We start from the raw sequence: 16,575 nt of genomic DNA on the forward strand, positions 1-16,575 counted from the left end.
ACCAATAATTTACGACCAGTTAGTACTTATTCATGGAATTCCTACTGGGTTTGGCTTGGCACTGTGCAGTCAGTTTTGGCATTAAACAAAATACGTAGACACTATAATTGACATTCTAGAGAAAGTGTGAATCATAGTCTCCTCCTTCAATCTAATTAGAGAAACAAAGCAAGCCTCGTTTACATACGTATAGCCACAAATCCTATATTGTTCCTTCTAGTTTAATGAATACATACAAGAATTTTTTTTCTTACATAATTTTTCTCTATTTCTACAAGACTGTAGTTGAGCTAGTTACAAGTTATGGATTTTCCAGGAAGGTCCTAATATCAAATATTCTGCTAACTAAACTTTTTTTGCTATGTTTTATATTTAGTTTTATACGTATTTATTCTTAATAATGTGATTCATTAAAGAAACAATTAAACAAAATTTGACTTTTACCTTCGTAAGATCTTTATAAAATATTTTAAAATATTTATTCAGCTGTCAAAAGTATAGAAGTCCATTGCCTCTGAAATATTTACAAGAGCCTTTGAAAAGCTATGAAATTTTCTTATTCTAATTAAAATAAATAAAAGAATGATTAATCACTAGGCAATATCCCTTAAGTGATTTTATTAAACTTTAAGACAGGGTGGATTGGTGGGGGAGCCCATATACTCCAGATTGCAATGCTTGGTGAAAGCAGTAGTTGATACAGGAGGGGAGAGGGGAAAACATTTAATAGTTGATGAGGGCATTACCTTTTAGTGACTATGTGGCAGGTGGGCCTGAAGGGTAAGAATATGAAATAGGTTATAGCCACTATGGTGGGAATTTCTTAAGTCTGTCCCCTAGAGCATGGTAAGATATACGGAGCACATGGCTGTTGATGGTGATTCAAGTTTGAGGATTGAAGGACTGACAAGACAGGGAATATGTGAGGCAAGGTGGTCTTGGAAGAATAAACCCTTGAGTTCATGAAGGGGAAGGATTCCATTACAGAGAGAAATCTAAATTAGGAGGTAGCTGAAGTTTGTAAGTGTGCATCTACTGTTGCTGATTCTGAAGGACCTTGTTCTTTCATCTGTTAATATTCTGGAAGGAACATCATTGGGATTGCACAATGAACGTGGACTTCCTTCATGCAACCTTCTTAGTGGCAAAGAGAGATTCGTAGCCTAGCCACTCACTTGAAAGAGTTTCCTGCAATTTCTGAGAACGGTGCCCTATCTACGAATGGTCGACAGTAATTCATGCCTTGTTGGTTGTTGTAAAACTGTGTTAATATTTGTAAAAATTGTTTTAAAAGTCCCTGGAACATAGTAAGCACTCAGTGTCTTATAATTATGTTTATCTATCTGACTTTTGTGATACCTCCTTACCTAAACAAAGTCACGATCTTAGCTTTTAAGTTTGAGAAGAAGGAAGAGAAATAAATAATAAAGAATGTCTTTTTTTACAGGTCATATCTAAGGCATCGACCATCTAAAAACTTGGTAAGAAAACTATAATTTTGTCAATGAGCCAAATATATAAAATAACCAAAGCACTTCTCCCTTTCTAGAAAGTGAGGTATGATTGGAATGCATATGGCTGCCCGCTGAAACTTGATTCCACGGAAAAGTTCCAACCTGTGATTCAATTGTAAGTACATTCTCATCAAAACTTTTAACTTATTTTGAAAGTTTCAAAATAAAATTATGAAAACGAGACTAATTAATCAGGCATTTAGTAATAAATATTTTGGGGTACTCAATATTTGCAGGAGCTGGTTTCCAGTACTAGTTATACAAAGTCGGGCAACCACGGTCCCTGCATGTTGAAGGGTGTTACCCTTTAGTAACTGAGACATAAGTGGGTAAGAGAGCTGAGAGCCTTCTCAGGGGTGCAGGGGTGCTGAGAGCCCTCGCTTTACCTTCTCTAAGTCTCTCCCTAAACCCCTACCAGCACCGCTGCCTGTTTGATAGGACCTACCTTCCCCAGGTGACATGACCTCTCTTTCCATGAGCCTATGGTAAATGAAAGCCTTGTCAGAAAAGAAACTAGACTACTGATAACTACAGTGAAGAGATTTCAGAAATATTATCTGTAACTTATTTCCTGAAAACAGTATTTCATAATAAAAATATGAATAAAATGCCATTAGGAAGGCTTTTCCAAGTAATTCTTTGTTTTCCTCTCTGATGTTATTCTTTTATTCTTAGTTTATAATTATGAAAGTATACATGGCTTGCTATAAAATTCAATATATAGAAAAAATATGACATAAATGCTCCATATTTCTAAATTTGTTGCTATTATAAACAAAATTGTGGTGAATATCCATTTATACACATATTTGAACACTAGTGTAGTTATGCTGTTAGGATAAATTACTGGAATTTAAATTCCTAGGTCTAAAATACCAGAAGTTTAGTCAAGAATCTCAGCTTTTGGAGACCTCTTAGGCTGGAGACAACTTCTGAGATCACTCAGGGTGGGTAGGTATGGAAGTGATGAATCCAGTGCTCCGATTTAGTTTTGCTACCAGAGCTTTCCCCATTGGGGTCCAGAAGGCCTAAGCCAGCGTGTTCTGCCCCACAAGTCTGCGCTGTAGCACTTCTGAGAATCTCCCCTGTGTCCTTTCCCTTTTACATCATGCTCCTGCAACCCCTCAGTCAGGGTTCTCTGTGCTATCTAGCTCATTTGTGCTCTTCTTTAGTTCTGATCTTCTGCCTTTCCTGGGCATCTAAGAAAGCTTGCTGAAGCCTGGTTTTTTGGTTTTTGTTTTTGTGGGGGTTTTTTTTTGTTTGTTTATGCAGTTGTATTAGTCCGTTTCTGTTGCTTATAACAGAATATCTGAAACTGGGTAATTTATAAAGAAATGAAATTTATTTCTTGCAGTTTTGGAGGCTGGGAAGTCCAAGGTCTGGGGAACACGTCTGGTGAGGGCCACCTTCTACAATGATGCAGGGTGTCACATGGTGAGAGGAGAGCTTGAGCAAGAGAGCTAACCTGCTCTCATTCACCTTTTTTTTAAAAAGATGACTGGCAAGGGGATCTTAACCCTTACTTGGTGTTGTCAGCACTACGCTCAGCCAGTGAGCCAACCGGCCATCCCTATATAGGATCCAAATCCATGGCCTTGGTGTTATCAGCACTGCACTCTCCCGAGTGAGCCACGAGCCGTCCCCTCATTCACCTTATAAAGCCACCATAACCACACCCATGACTGACCACCCATTAAACCATCAGCCCATTACTCCAAGAATGGATTCATCCATTCACTAGGGCATGGTCCTCACAATCTAATCACCTTTTAAAGACCCAACCTTTTCATGGAGAAAAAGGAACTCTCATACATTGTTGGTGGGACTGCAAAATGGTGCAGCCTCTATGGAAAATGGTATGGAGGTTCCTCAAACAATTGCAGATAGATCTGCCATATGACCCAGCTATCCCACTGCTGGGAATATACCCAGAGCAATGGAAAGCATCAAGTCGAACACAAAAAAAAAACCAGGGCGGGGGGGAGAAGACATAACAACTACAGTTCATTGAAGTTGATAGGACAAGCAAACAGAAAGGACATTGTTGGGTGGGAGGGAGGAAGGGGAGGAGGGAGGGAGGTTTCGGTAATGGGCCACAATAATCAACCACGTTGTATATCGACAAAATAAAATTAAAAAATAAAATAAATAAAATAATAAAATAAAATAAATTTATTTACTTCTAATTGACACATAATAATTATATGTATTTATGGGGTAGGGTGTGATGTTTCAATATGTGTATACAATGTGTAATAATAAATTTGGGGTAATTGGGAAAAAAAAAGAAAGAAAAAAAGACCCAACCTTTCAAATACCATAATTGGATATCCCACCCACTTAACACTGTTACAATGTAGATGAAATTTTCAATACACGAACTTTCGGGAGGCACCTTTGACCCATAGCAATAATGCTTAATCCCCCAGAGGCTAAAAAAACCCAAAATGTTCTCTTCCAGAATTTTTACCCCCAAAGCTCTAGAGTCTGATGAATTAGATAAACATGTGAATGGATATGCTAAGTGGAATGGTAGAAAGGAACACTGTGAGTGGTTGGTATTGAAACTCAAAAGATAAAGCTAGAAGGGAGAGGCGCTCTGCAAAATGGTCTAGAAACTTGCATTTGAGCTGAGTCGCTGAGTTGTAAAGGATAATGAATATTTAGCTAGAGGTAGAGGAGGGAAGGAGAGAAGAGGGGAGAGTAATAGTGAATTCCACTGGGCAAGCCTTTCCAGCAGACGTGATAGTTTGAAGAAGAGAATTTATAGTGCAAACAGTATAATGTTGGGGCATAAACTGAGTTATAATGTATCAGGAGAGGAGGCCAATTGAATGACAGCAGTACATGGTTGATAACTAGGTACCCAATCGGGGATTCATCAGAGGTGAATTTGGGTGTAAGTTAATTAATTAGCTTTGTGAATCAGGTAGACTTTAATTAATTAAGCTTTCAGAATTAGTGGCAGGGGTGGCCACTGAGAAATTAGTCCATAGTCTAGGTCTATGGATTGCAATAAATGCCTTACCTTTGTAGAAAATGGCTCAGGAACAAGGTTGGGCAGAGTTTCATAAAAGGACAACAGATTCACCTTCAAATGCTAATAGGAGCCAAGCAAGTCCCGGGAGTATGATCTAGCTGGGAATGGAAGTCATCCCAGCTGTACTATAATCCTGGGACTTGCTTCAGACTCATTAGCATCTGGTGGTGAATCTACTATCGCCACATCCCAAACTAGAATTTGGAGCTACAGGAGCAACCCCAGAGGAAACAGCGGAACACAGGTGCTCTATTACAATGCAGGGAGTTCAAGAACAGGTATTATTTTATTTTATTTTAAAATTTGAAACAATCTCAAATTTACAGAAATTCGCAAGAATAATACAAAACTTTTTTTTCTTTTTGCTCAGGAACAGATACTATTAATATAGGATGTTTTAAGGGTACCCAGGATTTGTTTTAATCGGGTATAGTAAGATATACAGACACAGAAATGATCGTCATGAAGGAAGAAGTTTCTAATATGTACAGATCCTTAGAGACTGAAGGCACGGCATGTCACACGGGGCCACATGGGGGAGCACACACACAAGGGTCAGTCAGGAGGCAGAGTCAGCAAAGGGAAACACGAGCAAGAGCCTTATTATGGTTTCTGTGGGAAGGAATAAGAGAAGTATAGGGTAAGCCAGTTAGGATGGGACAGTTCAAATGATTTCAGGGTGTTCTGAGCAATAGGGACTGTCCCTAGTTGTCTGGCATCTGGCTCTGGGTTGATTAAAGCAGGTGGATAGGAGGCCACAGTGTGAGAGCCCCATAAACGTGGTGGTTGGGGTCAGACACTGAATTGGTTGGTTTACATATGGAAAGGGTTCCCAGAAGAGTTGTTTACTGCCTGTAGGAATTGGCTAACCCTGGGCAGTTTCTCCAAGACTAGCAAGGCCCCAGATGTGAAAGCATCAGAATACAGAAAATAAAAGACGTGATACAATGGGCTATGCACAAGGATTGTGTCTAATGGATTTGTAGATCAACAGAGAGTTCTCTCCTTCCCAAATCCAAAAGTGGAACTGCCATAGTGAGAAGTTACAAATTGTAACTGGCTGCCAACTAGTGACATTTCTGAATTTCTTGGATTTATTATTAATTAGTGTATTGCATCCTATATTAATGAACAACAATGAAAATAAACCATGCTTACATAGACAAGTATTTTTGTCACATATTCTCAATGAAACACGTAAGACATTATCAAAGATTATAAACTCTCGTTATGGCTCATGTAATTTGTCCTCATTTCCACTAGATGGCACCATAGCTTATCACTCTCGTAAGAGTCAAACGATGCCAGCTCACATAATGCAAATAAGATCTTTTTTTTGAGTAAAACATGTTTGGCAAATAGTTTTTAATAATTCAAGAATCTGATGACGTTCAGAAGATGCAATCAAACATCTTGCTTCTGCTAAAACTGCTAGAATTGGAGCTTTTGCTGAAGACTCACCCCAAATCTCTGAAACTATACAAAATTCTATGTGTATACACACGTGTGCATTTTTCTGTGGAGAAAGGGTCTGGCGCTCTCACAGAGTTTTAGAATTCTCTGTGACCATCCTTACTGACCAAAAGAGAAATCAAAGCACCAATATTCCAAACTTTAGCTAGTCTTGCCGGTTTGAGAACTTACTTTCTGAGTTTATCTCATTCTGATTTTTTTTAAGGAATTTATTTACTTTTTAATTAATATGTAATGATTGTACATATTTATGGGGTACAGAGTTCTATTTTAATACATGTATACCATGTGTGATTATCAAATCAGGTTAATTAGCGTATTCATCATCACAAACATTTATCATTTCTTCGTGCTAACATTTGAGCTCCTCTCTTCTAGCCATTTGAGAACATACCATAAATGATTGTTCATTGTAGATGCCTAGCACTACTGTACACCACTAGAACTTATTTTTCCTATCTAGCTGTCATTTTGTGTCCATTAACCAATCTCTCCCTATTCACCCTCCCTCCCCCACCTCTACTAACCACAATTCTACTCTCTGTTTCTAAAAGTTCAACTTATTTTTATTTTTAGCTCCCACATATGAGTGAGAACACGCAGTATTTGTCTTTCTGTGCCTGACTTTTCAACTAATGTCTTCCAGGCTTATCCATGTTGTCACAAATAACAGGACTCGGTTGTTTTTCATGGCTGAGTAGCATTCCTTTATGTATATATACCACATTTTCTTTATTCATTCGCAGTATTTGTCTTTCTGTGCCTGACTTTTCAACTAATGTCTTCCAGGCTTATCCATGTTGTCACAAATAACAGGACTCCGTTGTTTTTCATGGCTGAGTAGCATTCCTTTATGTATATATACCACATTTTCTTTATTCATTCATCTCTCAGTGAACACCCACATTAATTCCATACCTCGTCTGTTGTGAATAGTGCCGCAATAAAAATGGGAGTGCAGAAACCTCTTACATAGGCTAATTTCCTTTCTTTTTTTTTTTTTTTTTTGTTTTTTTCGTGACCGGTAAGGGGATTGCAACCCTTGCTGTGGTGTCGCCCGCACCATGCTCAGCCAGTGAGCGCACCAGCCATTCCTATATAGGATCCCAACCCACGGCGGGAGCGTCGCTGCACTCCCAGCCCCGCACTCTCCCGAGCGCGCCACGGGTTGGCCCTAATTTCCTTTCTTTTGTTTAAATACCCAGCAGTGGGATTTCTGGATCATGTGATAGTTGTATTTTTAGAAAACCTCCCTAAAAATCCCTAAATACCCAGCAGTGGGATTTCTGGATCATGTGATAGTTGTATTTTTAGAAAACCTCCCTACTGTTTTCCATACTGGTTGTACTAATTCACAGCCCCACCAACAGTGTTTAAGAGTTTCTTTACTCTGCATCCTCACCAGCATTTGATATTTTTTGTCCTTTTAATAATAATAGCCAGTCTAACTGGGGTGAGATGGTATCTCACTGTGGTTTTGATTTGCATTTCCCTGATGATTAGTGATGTTGAGCCTTTTTTCATATACCTGTTGGCCATTTGTATGTCTTCTTTTGCGAAAAGTCTATTCAGATCATTTTCCCATCTTTTGATTGGATTACTTGGTTTTTGGCTGTTGAGTTGTTTAAATTCTCTGTATATTCTGTATATTAATCCCTTGTCAGATGAATAGTTTGCAAATATTTTCTCCCTTTCTGCTGGTGGCCTCTTCATGCTGTTGCTTATTTCTTTAGCTGTGCAGAAGCTTTTTAGTTTGATGTAATCCCGTATGTCTATTTTTCCTTTTGTTGCCTGTGCTTTAGAAGTCCTGTCTATAAAATTTTGATTTTGGTGAATGGTGAGAGACAGGGGTCATTTCTTTTCTTTTTATTTTGACATTTACGTGTACATAGTTGTGGGGCACAGTGTGTTGTTTCAATACATGCATATACTGCACAATGATTTATTTAGGGTAGATAGCATAGCTTTGTCTCCATTTAGGGTAGATAGCATAGCTTTGTCTCCACCACTTCTCCGCCCCTCAGCTCCCTCTCCTCTTGTCCTCTGTAACCATTATTCTACTCTCTGATTCTATAGGAACCACTTTTTCTTTTAGCTTCCACCTGAGTGAGATCATGAAACATGATGATCTCCAGTTCCATCCATGTTGCTCCAAATGACAGTACTTTTTTATAGCTAAATGGTATTCCATTGTGTATACATACCACATATTTTTTATCCATTCACCCTCGCTATTGTAAATAGTGTTGCAATGAACATGGGAGTGCAGGTGTCTCTTCAATTTATTTCATTTCCTTAGGATATATACCCAGTAGTGGGATTGCTGGATCATAGGGTAGTTCAATTTTTAGTTCTCTGAGGAATCTCCACACTGTTTCCCACAATGGCTGTACCAATTTACATTCCCACCAACAATGTAAGAAGGTTCTCTTTTCTCCACATCCTCGCCAGCATTTGTTATTTTCTGCCTTGTTGATAATAGCCATTCTAACTGGGGTGAGATGGTATCTCATTGTGGCTTTGTTTGCATTTCCCTGATGATTAGCGATGCTGAGCATTTTTTCATGTGCTTGTTGGCCATTTGTATGTCTTATTTTGAGAAAAGTCTGTTCAGGTCCTTTGCCCATTTTTCAATTGGTTATTTGTCTTTTGCTGTTGAGTTGTTTGAGTTTCTTATATATCCTGGACATTAGCCCCTTGTCTGATGTGTAGATTGCAAACACTTTCTCCCATTCTGTAGGTTGTCTCCTCACTTTGTTGACTGTGTCCTTTGCTGTGCAGAGGCTTTTTAGTTTGATGTAGTCTCATTTGTCTATTTTTGCTTTAGTTCCCTATGCCCTTGCAATCTTGTTCAAAAAAGTGCTGCTCACTCCCATTTCTTGTAGTATTTCCCCTTTGTTTTCTTCTAGTAGTTTCATAGTTTGAGGTCTTAAACTTAGGTCTTGAATCCATTTTGAATTTTTTTTAATATGGTGACAGATAGGGGGCTAGTTTCAAACTTCTGCATGTAGCTATCCAGTTTTCCCAGCACTATTTATTAAAGAGACTGTACTTTCCCCACTGAATAGTCTTTGTGCCTTTATCAAAAATCAGTGGGCAGCAAACACATGGTTTTTATTTCTGGGTTCTCTGTTCTGTTCCATTGGCCTGTGTGTAGGTTTTTATGCCAGTACGATGCTGTTTTGGTTACTATAGCTTTGTAGTATATTTTGAAGTCAGGGAGTCTGAAGCCACCATCCTTGTTCTTTTTGCTCAGGGTTGCTTTGTCTATTTGAGGTCTTTTGTGGTTCCACATGAATTTTAGTATTGTTCTATTTCTGTGAAGAATGTCACGGAAATAGTATTAGTATTTTGACAGGTATTACATTAAATCTGTAGATTACTTTTGGTAATATGGTCATTGCATTAGTCCATTTCTGTTGCTTATAACAGAATACCTGAAACTGGGTAATTTACAAAGAAATACAATCTGTTGCTTACAGTTTTAGAGGCTGGGAAGTCCAAGGCCCAGGAAACACATCTGGTGAGGGTGGGAGTTCTACAGAGTCCCATGGCAACCAGGATATCACATGGCTAGAATGGGCTGAGCAAGAGTTTAACCTTCTCACTTGCCCTCCTTATAAAGCCATTAGAACTACAGTCATTACTCTATGAACAGATCAATCCACTCACTAGGGCACAGTGCTCAGAATCTAATCTCCTATTAAAAGCTGACCTTTCACATACCATAATTAGATTTCCCACCCTCTTAACACTGTTACATTGTTGATTAAGTTTCCAACACATAAATTTGGGGGGACATGTTTGACCCATAGCAATCATTTTCACAATATTAATTCTTCCAACCCACAAACACGGAATATCTTTCCATTTCTTTGCGTCCTCTTCATTTTCTTTCATCAGTGAATTTCATCTTTTCACATGTTTTCTTGATAATGGTGACATGTTTTCTTGTGTTTTTTTTTTTCATGTTTCTCATATCCATACATTGATGTCAGGGCATCTAGTGGAACAATCACTTCTTCTAATTGTCTGGAACAGCTTTAGAAGGAAATACTCTTTCCTGTAGATGTGTTCTATAGGATCAATTGGGTAGGGTGTTTCAGGTTTGGTTCTGAGTGCACCTAGTAGTGTAATCTCCCTGTGATTTCAACTGTATTCAACTTCAGAGTTGTCTGTGAGTTGCTCAGTGGCCTAGGCACAGAGGTGCTCTTCAGCTCCTTGCTGGAGTGGGTGACACTGGGTGAGGTTGCTGGGAATGCAGGAGGGACTTTGGGCTCCTGGGATTTGCACCAGTGCACTTAATACTCCTTTAGCTGAAATGAGCAACCTGTCAGGACACAGAGATGCTGTTGCCATTGGCTCTCCACTAAAGTGGGTGGGATTGCCAGGGTAATGGGCAGGACTGCAGACTCCTGTGAGAAGTGTTGGGGTGTTCTACAGCTGCTCATCTGGAATAGGCAACACTAGGTGGGGTTTCTGGGATTGTGGGTGAGATCTCAGACCCCTGGGAGAACTGTTAGGTGCTCTGCAGTGCCTCAGCTGGAGTGGGTGACCATGGGTAAGGTTGCTGGTGCTTCAGCCAGGATCCTGTGCCCCTGAGAGAGAGACACTGAGGCATTCTGCAGCTCCTCAGCTTAAATGAGCGATCCTAGGTGGGATTGCTGGGGCTTTGAGTGGGACCCCACAGGAAAGGTGCTGGGATGCTCCTCAGCTGAAGTGGGCCCCTCTGGGCAAGGTCACTAGGGTCATGGATGGGACCCTGATCCCCCAAGAGAGATGCTGGGATGCTCTGCAGCTCCTCAGTTGGAGTGGGCCACTCTGGGCAAGGCTGCTGAGGATGTGGATGGGATCTGAGCCCTAACACAGAGACAGTAAGGTGCTCTGCAGCTTCTCAGCCAGAGTGGATGGCTCTGGGTGGGTTCATTGGAGCTACAGATGGGACTCTGTGTCCCCTGGAGAGGCACACAGGTGCTCCACAGCTTCTCAGGTGGAGTGGGTGGCTCTAGGCTGGTTTGTTTGAGCTGCAGCAGGCCTGTGTTCCCTTGGGAGAGGCACACAGGACTCCACTGGAAAGACCAGGGCTACCAGCCATGGCAGAAGGTCTCCATCTACAGAAAGTGAGAGCACTGACTCCTTCTGTCTTGGGGGTGGCCTCTGCACTGTGCTGCACCACTTGTTCTCAGGGGTGCTGATGTCACAGTGTGATGAGGGGGCCTTAGGGATGCGGAGATGCCAGGGCTATTGGACCCCAGGACAAAATGTACTCTAGTGTTGGCTCCAATCCCCAAATGGCGATGTGCTTTGGCAGCCTAGGACCTGGGGGGTGGGTACTCAACATGAGTTCCCTCTCTGGGATAATGCAATCTTGTGGGCTCCACGCAGCTCCCTATACTCGCTCACAGCCTGCAAGGGCTACCAGGCTCTTTTGAGCTTGGATTGCAGGCATCCAAGGCAGGAGCTCAGAACATTGGGGATTTTTTGTTTACCTTTTCCCCCCAGCAAGTAGTCTCTCTTGGTTCCAAGCCGATCTCAGTGGGCATTCCACTTGTCTTTCTATGAAGAAGGCCCTCAGGGGGTCTTCTTCACTATTTTTTTAAATTTGGGTGTTTTCTCCTAGACACTCTACACAATGTGTGATTATCTATTTGTTGTTTTGGACTTTACACCAGAGGCGAGAGCTGGGCACCCCCACTCAGCCATCTTGAACCTACATCCTCTCTTTATGATTTCTCGAAACTAATTGAGATGAAAATAAAATAACTTCTCAGATTCCATTTTTTGACACTTAATATTTTTCTGCCCAATTTGTGGGAATGGGACAGTAACTGTTTTTGATAACCAGGTTTGGATGGTAGCAAGTTGTAGCAGACCTTAAAGACCAGATACAACAATTGTGCAGTGAAGCAGAGATCTTGACAGTAAGGAGACACTGTCAAGGACCTATTATTTTTTACAAATAGACACAGAGCTGTGAAGTAAGAAATTATATCAGAAAGTGGGAGAAGAGTCGGAAGCCTAGAAGGAAGTACCTGAAACCAAGGTCCTGAGTGAAATTTTCATCAAAGGGTGTAGGGGATAATTTCATTCAGAAATATGGGCGGTAACTATGGAGAAGGAAGATACGTAACCATTTTTACAGTCACAAGATCTGCCATGCAAAGGTGTGATTTTATCAATAACTGAACTTTAGCTTTGGTCTCAAGCCCCATTTTCATACGGTAGCAGGAAAAAAATAATTTTAATATGAAGTACCACATCTCTCTCTGTGTTTTTTTTTTTTGCGGGGGGACGTTGGCCAGTATGGGGATCCAAACCCGTGACCTTGGCATCATCAGCACCGTGCTCTACCACGTGAGCTAACCAGCCAGCCCCACCTCTCTTTTAAAACTCACCAAATTTGGAGTAAATACTCTAAGTTCAGTGAAGCTCAATGGGGCTTATGTATCCAGTCCCAGCATCAGGGTGGGTGTGTCCTGTCCGTGTTGAACCCTTTGCTGTGTCTGCTGGTGGAAGAAGTCATCAGCCATTCTCTGAGCATGGGCTACGACTACCACTCCAGGGAGCTTACAAACTACTTCTGCTTCTCAGCCCCACCTCAGCTCTAGTGATGATGCAGATCCTCTGAGACTCACCCACATCTTCCAGCCAGTCTCTCCTGGGAGGACTGCAGCTCCTTAGCTCGCATCATAGCGCGTCTGTGGTTTCATTCTCTGGTACCTGTTAGGCAATAAATGTTTGTGAATTAAATGACGCCAGGGGATCCTTGCTTTGGCCTTCCTCCATTCATCCTGTCCTCCCATCTTTCTCGCTGCTAACATCCATGACAGCAGGGCTTCAGCTACCCTCAGCTTGTCCATACCTGGTCCCTGTCAAAGAAAAGAGAACTCATGGTTCCAACTGTTAAAAAAAATTAATGTCTTCTACTTTATTTACTATTAAGTTTTTATTTTGAGAGCTGAATGAAATAATATCTGTTATCAAAATAGACCTATACAGCAGATGCTATTATGATTTTACAGATAAGAAAATTGAGCCTTCATGAGTTGAACTAACTTCCCCGGGGTTGCAAAGTTATTAAGTGATAAACATGGGATTTAAACCTAAGCCCATCTAACTCAAAAGTTGGAACTCTTAACCCCTCCATTTTCCACTAAAGTTTTATTTTTGTGTTTGCTCTTTCTTTCAGATTTGATGATAATGGCTTTATTGAAAATGTTGAAGCAAATTTCATAGTGTGGGAAATACATGGCAGGAAAGACTATAGCTTTAATAATACTATGAAGCAGGTATGACATCTTTGAATCAAAACAGAATTTAGCATGCAATTAGACATTTTTTAAATCTATATTAAGTTATCTAAAAAAAAAAAAATAGAACCAAGTAGCCGGGGGTAGGAAAAAATATCCCACCTGTGTTGTAAATTCTATGACTACCTGCAGGGAAGAATCCCTACACCCACATCACACTGACTAAATTTGGTCCCATACCCACTCCTAAACCAGTCACTGGCTAAAGAAGTAAGATTATATTAGCAAAGACTCATAGGGATTTACCCCTGAAAGAGGACAGCTTCATGATACAGTGGGGTAGATGCTTGAAAAAAATCAGAGTTCTATATACAATAAATAACGGAGGATATGGTTATTGGATCAGCAAAACAATGTATCTGCTCCAGTGACTTAAGTGATTACACATAACAACAAAAAGAAAGTTGATGAATCCTATATTTTGAAAAAATTGATGCAAGAATTTACTCTCAGTTAGTGACAGGATTAATGCAATGAGATGTCACTGTTTTCCAGCCCTCAGTTTTCTATCTGTTGCTTTCTTGTCACTGGGTTTCTCCTGCTGGCAACAACATTTTAAGCTGCACCCTGGTGAAGTTAAGAATAAACTTCCATCTTCATTAATAAAAAAAAAAATTACATGGCTACTAAAATTTATTCATGAAAAAAGAAGCCATTGTCATATAAAACAGACATAAAGGGTCCAGAAAAAATAAAGTAATGTTTATGGTAGGATGATGCAATTATATGTGAGTATTTTCTTTTCTCTCCAAACTGTGTTTAATGCTTGATTATTTGTGGGTCTGCCTTTGGCTCTAGGACATTTATCCCATTTGTGCTAAATCAAATGGACATTGTTTGGGCTTCATTTCACTTGACTTCTTTGCATCATTTGACCCTGCCGAGCTTGGCTTCAAAGTCCACGCACTTTCCCGGCTTTCTTCTTTCCTCCGTGACAGGTTGATCTCAGCTTCCTCAGTGAATCCCCCTTACTCTGTCCTGTCACTTTGTAGGATGCAGCAGAATAGCCCCTCTGCTCCCTGTCACCACACTTCACCTCCCTCCGTGGGCCCTGCTGCCCTTGTGGGCCTCCTGTCATGACAGAGCCTCTCTAGAAGTTACCAGCATTGATTCCTCAGATTCCCCAGGGGTCTCACACTCAAACAAAACTAGGGATGACTTTTTCCAAAGGAACATTTCTATCTACTGTAGACCTTAATTATCCAAGAAATATAACCCACCTAGATGGCAGCCAAGAGAACTGAGTTCCACCTGCTGACCCCTGGCATACTACAAGAACTTTCAATTATGGGACCATCACATAATTTCATCCCAGCACACATTCCTCCTATACTTGTTCGGTTCTTCTGTCTTACTTCCTCCCCACAGTCTCAGCCTTTTTCTACTCCCTTCCTTTCTTCCTTCTCAGACCTTCCCATTATACCTTAGGGTTAAATGCTCCCAGATCCTTATTCGGTAGAAGTTTCTCAGGATTTCTGTTTCCTATAGTTCTATCAAACCAAGGGTGCTCTTTATCTCGCACCATCTACTTAAGGACGAGATGTGGAGTTGGTGGCTTCCCTAGTCCATAGTATCACTTCAAGAGGATTATCTCTTTGCTCAAAGTAAAACTCCATTTGTTTGCGGCTCCTGCCATCCAGTTAACATCTAGCCCATCCCTGCTTGCTGATGTCATATACTCAGAACTTGATTATTTTTCCTCATGCCCTGAAAACAATTACAGTTGACTCCTGAATTCTACCATCCATCATACAGAGGCATTGCTGGGAAAAAGTTTTCTAAGCAAGGACTGCATTTCCCAGGCCCATGTGCATCTAGGTAGAGTCATACAATGGGTTCTCATGACTGGAATATGAGCAGAAATTATACATGTCGTTTCCGGATGAAGTGCTTAAGAAGGAATCGTGTGAACCTCCGTGCTTTCTATCTTTCCTCACATCAGTATATCACAGCAACAATTAAGGATGTAGCAAATGGGAGTTGGATGAAAACAAGCCGGGAGAGAGATTTCAAGGAGCCACTCAATAGAAACATCCCAGGTTTGTAATTCACTGCTTTGAGGAGAGTCACCCACAAAAACGATCTAACCAGGGACATCTGCATTAGACGATATGTGATCAAGAATTAAGCTTTTATTGTATAAATCCCCTGACAGTTGGGATTTATTATTGCAGCACCACAGAGACTACCTTGACTAATATAGCTTCCCTTATTAAAATTGCTTTAAATTCAAACATTTCAGCCTCTGACCACAATCCTCAATCCTTTAGATCTCTCATTGCTATTTCCACTACATCTCAGTCTCTTACTTTTTCTCACATAACCTCGACATCTGCTACATTGAGCCCTCTGCTTTCCCCTTCTCTACCACTCCCAATTTCCTTCCCCTCCCTTCCTATCCAGCGTGAACTCCATAGTTCAATTCTCCCACCGCTGTCTTGCCGGTATCTCACTTTCGCCTATGTCCCAGTTGCTCAATGCCTATTCTGAGCTGCCACTCACTTCTAGAAAAATAAAAATAAAAATTGCAATATTTGGAATTAGGATCTCAATTATTGGGTTTGATGGCTAAAGACAGAATTAGTCAACTAAAAGGGATGTCATTAAAATATCCAGGATTAACGTGGAGAGGTAAATTGTAGGAGAGAATAAAGAACATAGGGGATTCAGTACTAAGATCTAAGAATCTAAGAGCCCTAGTAAGAAGGGAGAGAGATTAGAGAAGGAAGATGCACTATTTTCCAAAACTGGTGAGAGAAATAAAGCCACAGAAATAAGTAATCTACATCCAGAAACACCCTAGTACAATTTCTAAAATCAAAGATAAAGAGAAAATTCTTAAAAGCAGACAGAGCAAAAATGGGGAAGATGCACTATTTTCCAAAACTGGTGAGAGAAATAAAGCCACAGAAATAAGTAATCTACATCCAGAAACACCATAGTACAATTTCTAAAATCAAAGATAAAGAGAAAATTCTTAAAAGCAGACAGAGCAAAAATGATAGGTTACCTTCAAAGGAGTAACTATTAGATTTAAAGCTGATTTCTGAATAGAAATAATGAAAGCCAGAAAACTGAACAAAAATATCTTTAAAATGCTGAAAGAAAATAATTGCCAACCTCAAATTCTATACCCAAGGAAATAGCCTTTTAAGAAATAAAAGTGGGGCCGGCCCGGTGGCGCACTGGATAAGTGCGCCGCTTGGGAAACGCGGCGGCGCTCCCACCCAAGGGTTCG

General features: G+C 40.5%; 1 protein-coding gene across 1 annotated transcript in view; it reads left to right on the forward strand.

Annotated features, from left to right (window-relative positions):
- LOC103595108 (chromosome unknown open reading frame, human C1orf101) overlaps positions 1–16,575 on the forward strand; it is a gene marked incomplete at its 5' end in the record, with an annotated part of 74,801 nt that overhangs the window by 41,560 nt on the left and 16,666 nt on the right. Inside the window, 3 exons of the mRNA XM_008578423.1 lie at positions 1,448–1,481; positions 1,550–1,629; positions 13,217–13,316. Coding sequence (XP_008576645.1) covers positions 1,448–1,481; positions 1,550–1,629; positions 13,217–13,316 — 214 coding nt within the window. The remainder of the gene's footprint in view (positions 1–1,447; positions 1,482–1,549; positions 1,630–13,216; positions 13,317–16,575) is intronic.

This window comes from Galeopterus variegatus, unplaced genomic scaffold (assembly GCF_000696425.1).
Source record: "Galeopterus variegatus unplaced genomic scaffold, G_variegatus-3.0.2 Scaffold1681, whole genome shotgun sequence".
In the NCBI taxonomy this organism is placed as follows: domain Eukaryota; kingdom Metazoa; phylum Chordata; class Mammalia; order Dermoptera; family Cynocephalidae; genus Galeopterus; species Galeopterus variegatus.